Source organism: Hemibagrus wyckioides, linkage group LG12 (genome assembly GCF_019097595.1).
Source record: "Hemibagrus wyckioides isolate EC202008001 linkage group LG12, SWU_Hwy_1.0, whole genome shotgun sequence".
Classification (NCBI taxonomy): Eukaryota; Metazoa; Chordata; class Actinopteri; order Siluriformes; family Bagridae; genus Hemibagrus; species Hemibagrus wyckioides.
The window spans coordinates 16460451-16473549 of NC_080721.1; the positions used below are offsets into that span (position 1 = coordinate 16460451).

The 13099-nt window shown below is 39.5% G+C and overlaps 2 protein-coding genes across 5 annotated transcripts in view; both read right to left on the minus strand.

The window, feature by feature from the left end:
- Positions 1–806: 806 nt before the first annotated feature.
- LOC131362629 (GTPase IMAP family member 9-like) lies at positions 807–7936 on the minus strand. Its single transcript, XM_058404782.1, has 3 exons — positions 7858–7936; positions 5042–5736; positions 807–1453 (listed from the first exon to the last, which is right to left on the minus strand). Exons 1-3 carry the CDS (start codon positions 7934–7936, stop codon positions 1247–1249), a joined length of 981 nt encoding a protein of 326 aa, XP_058260765.1. The 3' UTR covers positions 807–1246.
- A 1513-nt stretch (positions 7937–9449) lies between these two features.
- Positions 9450–13099, minus strand: part of LOC131362587 (trinucleotide repeat-containing gene 6B protein-like) — a 16464-nt gene continuing 12814 nt past the window's right edge. For 3 of the 4 annotated variants that reach the window (XM_058404710.1, XM_058404708.1, XM_058404709.1), the window contains exons 19-20: positions 11764–11903; positions 9450–11542 (exon numbers count right to left, since the gene is read on the minus strand). In XM_058404710.1, coding sequence (XP_058260693.1) covers positions 11197–11542; positions 11764–11903 — 486 coding nt within the window. In that variant the 3' untranslated portion in view covers positions 9450–11196. Of the gene's footprint in view, positions 11543–11763; positions 11904–12154; positions 12293–13099 lie in introns of those variants that run through there. The other variant, XM_058404711.1, reaches the window with a different exon arrangement.

Genomic DNA, 13099 nt, shown 5'->3' on the forward strand with positions numbered 1-13099 from the left:
AGTGAAATAGTGCTGATGTATGGGGGAACAGTGAAATAGTCCTGATGTATGGGGGAACAGTGAAATAGTCCTGATGTATGGGGGAACAGTGAAATAGTGCTGATGTATGGGGGAACAGTGAAATAGTCCTGATGTATGGGGGAAAAGTGAAATAGTGCTGATGTATGGGGGAACAGTGAAATAGTCCTGATGTATGGGGGAACAGTGAAATAGTCCTGATGTATGGGGGAACAGTGAAATAGTCCTGATGTATGGGGGAACAGTGAAATAGTCCTGATGTATGGGGGAAAAGTGAAATAGTGCTGATGTATGGGGGAACAGTGAAATAGTCCTGATGTATGGGGGAACAGTGAAATAGTCCTGATGTATGGGGGAACAGTGAAATAGTCCTGATGCTTGGGGGAACAGTGAAATAGTCCTGATGTATGGGGGAACAGTGAAATAGTCCTGATGTATGGGGGAACAGTGAAATAGTCCTGATGTATGGGGGAAAAGTGAAATAGTCCTGATGTATGGGGGAACAGTGAAATAGTCCTGATGTATGGGGGAAAAGTGAAATAGTCCTGATGTATGGGGGAAAAGTGAAATAGTCCTGATGTATGGGGGAACAGTGAAATAGTCCTGATGTATGGGGGAACAGTGAAATAGTCCTGATGTATGGGGGAACAGTGAAATAGTCCTGATGTATGGGGGAACAGTGAAATAGTCCTGATGTATGGGGGAACAGTGAAATAGTCCTGATGTATGGGGGAACAGTGAAATAGTCCTGATGTATGGGGGAACAGTGAAATAGTCCTGATGTATGGGGGAACAGTGAAATAGTCCTGATGTATGGGGGAACAGTGAAATAGTCCTGATGTATGGGGGAACAGTGAAATAGTCCTGATGTATGGGGGAACAGTGAAATAGTCCTGAGCGCTTCAGCTACTGTAGATTTATCACTTAATATCATAGCTGTGTCATCCATGAACTGAGTTTAAATTCTTTGGTAAAATTGCTATACTTTGTAATTCAGGGTCGTTATTGATGAGCATTGATGAGAAATGCCTATAATTGTGCAGTCAAAATGAATAATTTTGGAGAAATTAGATGTCCCAGGCTTTCAGGATACAGAGCTATAAATGTCAGTGTAGAACTTCTTAATTATATTACAAATATTTTTACTAAAACCCATGAAGTGTAAAGTTTCTAATAAAAAGGAATGTTTAATGGTATAAAACACCTTATAAAAGAAACAGCACCAAAACTAATTCCTTGCTGTCACAAACTGACAGATGTAATGGCAGATCTGTGATGGTGTGCAAGTCCCCAAGTGTCTCTGTCCACAGCTGTCTCCTGGGTCACAGGCTGTCCACACAGATCCATCCACAGCATCAGTGAGCACCACCAAATGAAGAGACTCTGACCAGGGGTAGAGGCAGTGGTCATACTGGAAACTGGCAAACACTGGGAGCTCAGGAGTGGGGTCAAGAGAGAAAGACAGAGAGAGAGGGACAGATATAATTTAAATCATTACACTTACACAACTTACTGTAAATTGTCAGAACCATGCAATCTCCACCACTCCATCCATCAGGAGCCGGATCTTGCTGATTCCTGGACAGTGTCTGTGGAAGAATGTGTGATGTTTCTCATTGATCAAGCTGTTCATCAGCTGAGACTTGGATGAAGATACAAAGCCAAGCCTGAAGAAAGCCACCATTGGAGTTAGAGCTTCAGACATGGCCTGGGTTTGACTGATCTTGGTTTGACTGTTCTGGGTTTGACTGTTCTGGGTTTGACTGTTCTGGGTTTGACTGTTCTGGGTTTGACTGATCTTGGTTTGACTGTTCTGGGTTTGACTGATCTTGGTTTGACTGATCTGGGTTTGACTGTTCTCGGTTTGACTGTTCCCGGTTTGACTGATCTAGGTTACTAAGTTTCTAAAAAATATATATTTTTTGAAAATTGAAAATTTTTAACTAATTTATTGAGGCTTAAGAATCTGTATTTTACTGTTGTTACAGAAAGGAATATAATTAACTCAGGAGACTCTAAGCACTGTGGACAGTGGTAGCTTGAGTGTTTAAGGCTCTGAGTTGATTGGAACATTGGAAGATTTGTATGTTCTGGATCATGAACAGATCTTTCTTCCTCCACACTTTGGCCTTTTCATCAGTTAGGTAGAGGTTCATTTGGTTCCATAACTTTTGCTGGACCATTGAGTAAGGTGCTTAACCCTCTCTGCTCCAGGGTTGCTGTGTCATGGCTGACCCTGTGCTTTGTCCCCAAGTTCCTAAGCTAGAATATGTGAAGAAACTGTGCTGTAATGTATATGTGATAAATAAAGGCTTCCTATTCTTTTTGCAGTCATGCTTTGGAGACTTTAATTAAATACATCCATAGACCACTTATCCTAGTGGGCTGTGGTGAACCTGGAGCCTATCCCAGGAGTATACCCTGGACATGATTCCAGTCTACTGCTGGGCACAATCACACACACACACCAACCCATTTACACACCACAGATGATTAAGAGATGCCAATCAGCCTATAATGCAAGAAAATAGTAGCCACTAGTTGAAAATCCATTGTGAGCTAAATTAAATTTCAAAATTCAAATTTTGTTGCATAACCCTACACATTACAATGAAATTAGTGAGCAATAATAAAGGAACAGACTTCGGAAGCTCAGTGTGCTAAAGGTGATGGTGATGCATAGTGACACTAAAATCTGTCCTGAACATGCCGCCTGCTGAGGTTCCTGCTGAGGTTATAATGCTGCTTAATGAGGCTGGTGGCTTTAAAGAATCTGTCTATTAAGTTAGCTGCCTTTTGACTGGAACGCTCCTTCAGTCAGTGAAGTGATCTTTATTCATGTAGAGAAAAAACAACATCCAAACTTAATAACATTATTCTCATTAACATTCTGATCTCTATTTACAGGATTTTTTTTAGTTTCTATCACAGGCTATCCACCATGTGTGAGGAAATGTTGAAATCTCTGCCATAGTTCTGTCCTTACACTTCTCCTTGATTTCCATGCCATATATTCATTTTAATTTTTTTATATACCCATTTCATTTTGGTTAGATTGTATAAAGATATTGGTATTTTACCCAAGTAGATGGAGTGAATTAGAGGACAATGTGTTTCTGCTTTGGATAAATGCACCTTGAAGCAGTGGTACAGATGTTCAGGTTGTGGCAAGATTTCCTAATACAAGATAAAGATAAGAAAGAGCATGACAGGGTGATGAGATGGACACTAATCTGGTGAACCTACTACAGGTACATCTCAAAAAATTAGAATATCATGAAAAAGGTCAATATTTTTTGTCACTCAGTTCAGAAAGTGAAACCCATATATTATATAGATTCATTACACATAGAGTGAAATACTTCAAGCGTTTATTTCTTGAAATTGTGATGATTATGGCTTACAGATAAGGAATTTTTATCTGGAACAAGACCAAAACTGACCTCTGCTGCAGAGGAGAAGTTCATTTAGAGTTACCAGCCTTAGAAATCACCAATTAACAGCACCTCAGATTAGAGGCGTTATGAAGGCTTTACAGAGCATCAGTAGCAGACATATCTCAATATCAACCCACTGACACTAAACAAAGGACTCCATCAGGGGGAAAGTGGAAGGTTTCAGACTGAACAAGTCAATCAGCAGAACTGAAACAACTGAGCAGCATTTACCTCCACCTTTGTTATTTTATTTTAAAACCCTGAAACTTAAACTCAAATTTGAAACTTAAACTATTTTTACATTGTATTCATGTTGGGAAACACTTAAAAACTGAAATAGATTGCCTCCATATGTATTAAACTGAATACAATATTAAATACAATATTAAAGCTTTGGCCTTGTGCTTGAGATCATTCTCTGAAGAAAGGTGAATATTATGCAAAGCTTCAGTTTTTTTAGCAGACTGAAGCAGGTTCTCTTAGAGTATTTCTTTTTTCTCCATCCATTCCTCCTTTAATTCTAACAAGAAGCCTGGTCCCTGCTGAAGAGAAGCTACTCCATGATGCTGCACCACCATGCTTCACTAAAGGGATGCTGTGGCTTGAGACATGGGAAGTTTAAGGTTTGTACCACACATAGTGCTTTGGGTTTGGGCCAAAATGCTCTATCTTGGCTAAATCTGCCCAGAAAACCTTTCTTCACATCACAGCTGTATGACTCATGTTTTCTGGCAAATTCCAGATGTGCTTTCAAATGGTATTTTTAGGGAATGGCTTCTTTCTTGTCACTCACCCATACAAACCATCATTATGCAGTGCTTTTGCTATGGTTGACTGATGCACCATTTCTGCACTCCCAGCCAATCAAAAATGAAAAAAATCTCCTTCTTGTTGTCTTGGCAGTGCCTGGATGGTGAGCGGCACCTTCCAACTCTTATTATTTACATGTGTTCACTGAGATATCAAACACTTAGATATTGTTTTCTGTACCCTTTCCCTAATCAAAGCATATGTTTCACTTTTTCTATAACTTCTGTAGAATTCTTATTCTATTTGCTTTCAGATTCACAGCCTAACCAGTGAGACTTCAACAGTGCGGCTTTTATCCAGAAAATGTAACAAATATTATTATAATTCCCAGTTAGATGACAACGGTAAAGTAATTGTGTATTTCTTCTTAAAATATTTTGTTACAATGGCTCTTTACAATCATTTAGCTTCAGTATTTTAATATAAAATTTCAACATAATGAAATTTCAATGTACCTTTTATAATCCAGTAACTGGTCAGGGGTGTGAATACTTTTGCAAGAAGACATCACCTATTCATGGATTTAATGTTATGCCTTATTAATATAAGCTGCCTTTTTATTTTAGCTTTATTTATTTTAACTATTTATTTTAACCTGGTGGAAAAAATTTAAATTGATCAGATTGTAAATTGAAATTGAATGAGATTTCATTTTTCTCTAACTGACATTCAGAGTAAACCTGTAAACACCAGATGCTGAACACCAGACAGAAATAAAGAAGTCGGTCTGATGGATGTTGAGAAGCTAAGATGTTAAGTGTTGTGAGATTATTTACCTTTCTTGGAGCCGTTGTTTCAGAGCAGCACTTCTTCATTCCCACCTGCTGGAACATCTCATTAGTGTAGTAGCTTCCTCCATTCAGTGCCACCATGTCATCAATCTTATCCAGGAGAGTCAGGACCTGGATGTTGCTGTGTTTTTCATTGTTGTTGAAAACATGATATCTGTTCCCACACTCAGAGATAAGTGTCCTTAAATTATCCCCAGCCTTTTCCACTTGATGTTCAATTGTCTTCTGTTTTAGATAATCACCTCCAGTGAAGAGGATGATGGTGTACATGTTAGATGTTTTACCAAAAGTCTTTTCTATGATTTTCACTGCCTCTGTCTCCTCCTCTGTAAGGCGTTGTCCTATTTTCAGCACCAGCAGGAACACATGAGGTCCAGGAGCTGCCATTGAGATACATTTAACAATCTCTTTCCTGGTTTCTTCATTATCAGTATTAGTATCGAACAGTCCTGGAGAGTCGATCACAGTAATCTGTCTCCCTCTGATCTCTGCTGTCTCTTTCTGACACACAGTGGTAACTGACTCAAATGACAGGTCTTCATTAAATACGTCTTTCCCCAGGATGGTGTTTCCTGATGCACTCTTCCCAACTCCAGTCTTCCCCAACAGAACTATCCTGAGTGTGTCTGGGATTTTTGATAAATCTGAAAAAACAAAAAAAACAAAAACAAGAACAATCACTTATCTCTGAGTATTAACTCATATATGAATAGAGATAATAGAACTATTATTATAATTTCACAGGAGTTGTTCTAATTTGACTTTAATCTCTCCATATTTAACAAATCTAACAAGTTAAATTTCCAGCAAATGTAATTACAGCAGATATTCTAATGGTCAAAATGCAGAACAATATGCTGTTTGCGTATAAACACATGACTTCTGATGATAAGTGTAGCTTACAAATCAGTAGTTTTAATGATAACACCGTGTGTTGAAAAAGAACATTCTATTAGTTACTCAGTATTAAATGAGTGATATATTTACAAGAACAATTTTTCTCACTTCAAATCACAGTTCCTGTCATGCAGTACAGAGCAGTGTCACAGTTATTTAAATACATTTTTTGTAAATCGATCACAAAAAGAGTCGATTCAGTAATTGTAGGCTTTGCAAAATAAGTCAGTGCAAAACATTAGAGTTGATTCCAGACACTAAAAATGATCCACCTTGCATGCACACTTGGAAAAATTAATTTAACATCAGAATAAATAAGTTAGAGAAAGGAGCAGTGGAAATGTACTATATTTATTATGTTTATATTCATTTATATAATGAATATCATTATATAAATGAATATAAATATAATAAATGTAATACATTTCCACTGCTCCTTTCTCTAACTTATTTATTCTGATGTTGCATTTGTCTAATTTGTCTATTCAGATCAAAACAGGGCTTAAAGAGAGACACACTTTTTTGTAATATTTTGTATATAGTTGCATATAATAAAGTTGTACAGAAGTGTGCAGATCCAATAACTGTGTAGAATGCTTTTTGTTAGTTTTGTGCTGTTCCATTTAACACCTGATAATATTTAATGTAAGAGAATATCTGAACATTATCTGTTGTATTTCTGGATTTAAGTCTGTTACAAACTCTGCAGTAGTGTTCTTTCATTAAAACGCTACAAAGAAACACTTTCCTGAATAAATATTTTTTTGTATAAAATGTATTAGAGTTAACAGAATAATTAAAAAATAATAGCTTAACCGATTATCAAAATAATTGCCATTTAAAGTAACATGTTTTGACCCAGAGAGAGACAGAGCTGAGAGAGCTGACACAACACACTCCAGTCTTGAAATTCTCCAATCTTTGAAATGCCTGGCTGCACTTACTGAACTCTAAATGCATGTGATTACATTCAGCAATGACCTGTATGACATTTTCTACACTTGCTATGTTTTTGTAGTTAGCACCATGGTGTATTTTTGGGCCTCCTCAGACAGACCTGAGAAAATTCTGTCCACTCGTCTTTTGTCTGTTTCAGTGAAACTCTCCGGCTATACAATGAGCATTATGACATGAGGTCCAGGAGCTGATAGAGACACACACTCTGTAATACTGTGTGTGAGCTGATGATATGAGAAGGTCTGGTCAAACAGATGAGGTGTGTTGATGATGGTGACGTATCTTCCCTTCACATGTCCTCTAACTCTCTCACACTGAAGTGTTACTGAATGTAGAGGATCTTCAGTCTCAGACACAGATCTGCCCAGGAGGAAGTTTCCCACACTGCTGGTGTCTGACAGACTTTTTCCCAGCAGAATAATCCTCAGATCAGTCAGCATAAAAGAAGAGACATATTCAAACCTATCAGTGTATGTACCACAGCATACCGTAATGATCTGCAGAGCAAACACTCTTGCACCATTCAGATTGTGTGGTATGTAAACCAGTGGTGGTCAGTAATGAAGTAAATGTAATTTGTTACTGTACTTAAGTAACTTTTTCCAGTATCTGTACTGTACTAAAGCATAGACATTTTTTGAGACTTTTTACTTTCACTCCACTACATTTTACAGTAACATATTGTACTTTCTACTCCAATACATTATCCCACATCTCTCCTTACTCGTATATATAAAAAAACAATAAAAAATTACAGCAAACCAAGCTAGAACGAGTGCATTATTTTTGAAACAGCTTTTCTTTTTGGTTTGATTAAATGCAGTGAGTCTAAATAGTTCTGTGGAGCATTAACACTGCAGTGTCACTGTCTGAAATACTGTAGCCTATGATGGAAGAAAACCCTGACCACATCCACCTACCTGCACACCCATGACCTGTGGCCTAACCTGCAGGATTAGTTTTAAGTTGTTTTAGGACTCTTTCATATTCAGATTCCTGCTCTGCCTCAGTGACATACCATTTCATCTTTACAAAATTCAACATCACATTTGTGTAAACATAGAGGTCAGCACGTCCTGTGGTAATCATAATGGCCATTTTCTTTAATATGAATCTAATGTTAGCTCGCAGTGTTGAAGGATTTTATTGTGTATGTGAATAAATCTTAATGATGTGGTGTATGGCTCATTATGTTTTAGTTAGCTAAGTGAGCTAACGTAATGAGTAACTCTTGAGCAGCAGTCTACAATAACGTTACTGATGTTCTACAGCAACACAATCACCCAAGAGCTCAACTTTTATTGTTGATATTTGACCGGTCACCAAGTAACATTTCTTTTTCATAGTTTGTAAATGTGAAGCAGAATCAGATTACTGCACAAACACTGTAACTGTCCATCACACACCAAAGCATTAGTGACTGAATACTGAAATATTCACTGAATTTCAACTTTTTTTCCTCTGAATCTGTAGAGCAGCAAGTTTCTGTTAAAGTCAATCTGCTCAGAACCTCACTGGTCAAACTGAAAAAAACTGATTCCCAGGACACAGGAGTGTCCAGCACAGATAAGGTGACAAACATAAGGTGAGTAAGAAGGGTCAGTTAGTCCTTTCTGATGCTACCCTTCCATTGTGTACTGAATTTCAACTGCTTCCTTCTGGCTGGAGATTTAAACTCCCTTTGTGCAAAACAAAAAGAATTTCCTTGTACATGCTGCAATCATGTTGTTAAGTGACATATTAGAAATGTGTTTTTATCTGTGTTGCTGATGTATTTATGTATACTGCTGTCTACATAAAGAACTGACTTTAAGTTAAGGCCAGTTCTTGAGTTTGTTTCCTGTTCCCCAGGTGAGTCCTGGTACACTGAGGGTTAAACTGTTAATAACTCTGAATGATTACTCTTGCTTCTAGCCTTCAGTTTCAGTGAAGACTGCATCTGTTAATAAAATGATAAACCAGCATGAAGAGCAGAGAGCTGTCTATGAGAGAGAAGAAAACTGTTCTGAAGAATACTGTAGCGCTACAGAGATCCTGATTACTGTGCTTAAACTGTCCCGGGTTTACCGTAAATATCATTCAACAACAACTAATAATAATAATAATAATAATCAGGGAGCTCCACAAACTGCAGTCAAACCTACATTCTCCTGAAGGGTGCCAATAAATTCAGTGACGGTTAAAAGCCTTTCTACAGAGAGACTGTAGAACACAGAGGAAATAACGCTTATGTTAGTAAAGACTGTAAGAGTGTCATTACTGACTATGGTCCAGTTGTTGCTCTGCACCTAGTCCAGTCACCCCTCTGCCCTGACCACCAGTGGAACAGATCTGACCAGTGTGGTGTTTGTGTAGCACAGAGACACTGACCTGAAGTGTGAACTGACCTCATAATCCACACACTGCTCAGAGTAATAAAGTGTAGGAAAATGTCCATGATGTAAATAAGTGAACATTGAAGTTATTCATGAGAACTGGACAGGAAGTGACCTTTAGGTCAGCAGTAAAAGATAGAGAGAGAGAAACAGACCAGAAAGAGTTCAAGCAGAAGTCTCAGTGTTTATTACACTGCTGTATGTGTCTATTATTAAATAACTCTTCTGTAAAAACTCCATACAGGATACACACTGTATATTACACACACACACACACACACTCACACACACATACACACATACACACACATACACACACATACACACACACACACGCACACTCACACACACACTGATATACATAAACAATTACATCACCTCTGTTTAAACCACAGAAAATGCAGTCACACAGTCGTGGATTTAAAATGCTCTTATTGCAGATTAAAAAAAGGCTACATGAATGTACACTAAACACACACACACACACACACACACACACACTCACACACACACACACAGAGCACATAGCAGAAAACAGCAGTGTGTAGAGTACAAAGATCAAACAAGTCACAACACACTCTCGCAAAGCAGCTACACAAACAGTAAAGTGCACACATGCAAATGAAACTATATACACACTCACACACACACACACACACACACACACACACACACACACACACACACACACACACACACACACACACACACACACACACACACACACACCCTGATCACAACTACTAGTCAGGCTGATGATGATCACCTTCAGGGGGTGGAGTCAGTGTAAACTAATCAGAGTGATGATGTGCAGTGGGCGGGGCTAACCTGGTATAAAGCAGTGTGAGGATAAATGAAGGGAGTGAATAAATGAAGGGAGTGGTGTGGAGCTGTAGAGGGGGTTGGGCTACTGATCTGAAGGTCATGGGTTCAAATCCCAGGACCAGTGTACTGCCTCTGCTGGGCCCTTGAGCAGGGCCCTTAACCCTCCCACTGCTCTGCTGTATAAATCTGCCCTGGAGAAGAGCTCTGTCCAGAAACCATGGAGGAGATGAGCTGCAGGTTTAATAGTGATTAATATTCCTCATCACTAGACTGAGGATGGAAAGGAAAGGCAGTTCACAGCACACTGAAGTTCTCCTGAAATAAGGATCTTGATCTTCCAGACTTCTGGTGTGTTTCCTAGAGCTAGAGCTCTGACACTGCATCACAGCAGACGTGTTGAACCTTCTCCTCCATGAGCCGAACCTCCCACAGTCTCACCATCAGCACTCCTGAACAGATCAATACTTCTACAGAAATCTAAACCATGAGAGAAGATGGAGTGGAGAAGGTGAGGTCAGGAGCAGCAGATGTCCTTTACCTTTTGGAGGTTTTATGTGATTTAATAAACATTTCCTGTGAATTACAGTATGGACGTTGGTGTGACCTCAGCATCATCCAGGCTCAGTTCTGACCGGTTCTGAGGAGAATGGAGATCATGTCTAATCTTTTTAAGCTCTTCATTAATAAACAGTTTTGTTGAAGAAGTTTTCTGTGTAGAAATTCAGTTTTACTGCTTTTTTATAGTAAGAGTGATATTTTCAGGAGACTTCTGACTGCTGCTTAAAATCTGTAATGTTTGTCAGAGATGAAACTCTCCTTTAAATATTTCTGTTTTTGGTGTTTATCATCTCGTCCTCTCGCTCTGTTCCTTCAGTGTGAATCTGCATGATGTCTGAGATTTCTCAGTAAAACCTTCAGGAACTCAGACTGGAGAATAAAGAACCACAACTCAGATGATGTGAGGAGATAAAATCACTGTCTGTGTGAACATGGAGAAAACCAAGTCCAGTCTTCATACACAAGTGTGTGTGTGTGTGTGTGTTTGTGTGTGTGTGTGTGTGTAAATGATCACTCAGCTCTCACACATCACAAAGTGTCAGCCCCACCTCCTAACAGGTTGCCCAGCAACAAGCCAGGCTCTCTGTCCTCAACCTGAGGAGAACCCCACAGGTTGTTGTTGCCATGGTAACCAGACGGCACCCCACCCCACATCCCGCCCCCTCGGCCGTGGCTCCACCGGTTAAACAGAGAGAGTCCCGCTCCGTCCAGGTTCTCCCAGCCGAGCTTCGTCGCCCCTCCTCCTCCTGTCTCGCTCTCAGTCTCTCTGTCTGTCTCTCCATCTGTCTCTCTGCTCGGGGAATGTGTGAAGTAACGAGCCACATCCTCCTCGCTCACAAACTCCGCCAAGATGGTGGTGTTCCCCAGGACACACCTACAGAGAGACGATGAGTCTAGTTTAAACCCCTAATATTAATAATACAGAGCTGTGTGCTAATTAGAGTGTATTATAATCTAACACAGATTACAGACTACAGAGAAGAAGAATATTACACTACTAACAAATTACATAATAATCTAGTACTGATAGGAGAAGACTGAGACTGCAGAGATGTTCAGATAAGCAGGTTAAAGGTTAAAGGTGATGAGGTATACATGTGAAGTGCGCTCTGGGCCTTGGCTGCCTCCTCAGGACTGCAGTAGCGAATCAGAGCGCTGCCCTGAGCCAGGCCGAGGTTAAAGGTCATCAGTGGACCGTGCTGCAGGCAAATTGTCTTCAGAGTGGAGCTATCAATCTACACACACACACACACACACATACAGAACACACATGTATGTATGTTTCAGAAACATCATTTGTTATAAGCATCAATTAAAAATGAAAAAGAAACAAATTGTTGCATAATTGATAAAATCAATAATTATTATTATTATAAAAGTAGTCTAATAAATTAGAAGGCCACTGGTGACTGGAATAACCCTGATTCTTCCAGTGACTTTCCCCTAGACAAGGAACAACCAACCCAAACAAACTGTTTAATTTCACCTAATAATCTATCTCAGTCTGTCTCTCTCTGTGTCTCTCCTCATGTGACTCCTGAGCTCCCAGTGTTGCTGACCCCTTCTTCTCTCCAGTCCTTCCTGTTCCCTCCTGATGCCCTACTTCTGGTTGGAGTCTCATCACCTGGAGATACATGGGACTGTTGTGGAGAGAAGCACTTAGAGACCATTGTTTTGAAAGTTTTCTGCCTTAGCTGAACCATCTTCAACCATCACCACATTTGGACCCCACCTGGAGTAACCAGCAACACTAATGAACCCAGATTCAGAGTAAGAAAAGTGTTCTTCATCCAGTGGTCCATTATCCAAACCATCTGACCCTTAGAGATTAAATAAGGTGACTTGATTAGACAGAAGACTCACACCCTGAGTAAACAAACCCATTAAACACCTGGGAAGTCAGTACATCAAGTCCTGATACATTTCAACTCTGGAGCGTTTACACACAGTGCCTCTATAAACCATTTCCAAAACTGCCCTGTGGCAGAAGCAGATCATTGTTTGAGGACTCCATCATAACCTTCTCTCTGATTTGATCAGAAAGGGTTGGGTGAGCCTGGACTTCTACCACAGATCCATCCTGTAGACTGATATATGGACTAAAAGGAAGGAAAATGTAAGTAGTAAAATATCTGGGAGAATTCTATTGGAATACTGGAAGGCCTTTTACCCCAGTCACAGGTTCTCCAGGAAAAAAACTTTAACACTCACATCATCTAGATGCTCCATCCTCTATAGCACTTACACTTCTGAATCAAGCTCCATTTGTGGCCAGTTCTATGATCCTCATGGAGGAAGCTCATGATTCCAGGTCTCACTTAACAGCACCAAACTAACCACATGTTCATAACCAGCATGAGAACCAAAATAACCAAACTCCCATGAGATACAGGAGCCATGCTCATCAAATACAAAGGGTTTTTATACAACT

Coding starts and splice junctions, on each gene's coding strand:
- LOC131362629 (XM_058404782.1), bottom strand. CDS start 7,936: ATGAAATGGTATGTCACTGAGGCAGAGCAGGAATCTGAATATGAAAGA. Junction 5,737..7,857: donor ACTTAAAACTAATCCTGCAG/GTTAGGCCACAG, acceptor CTCAGAGATAAG/TGATTGTTCTTGTTTTTGTT. Junction 1,454..5,041: donor AAACAACGGCTCCAAGAAAG/GTAAATAATCTC, acceptor CCCACTCCTGAG/CTCCCAGTGTTTGCCAGTTT.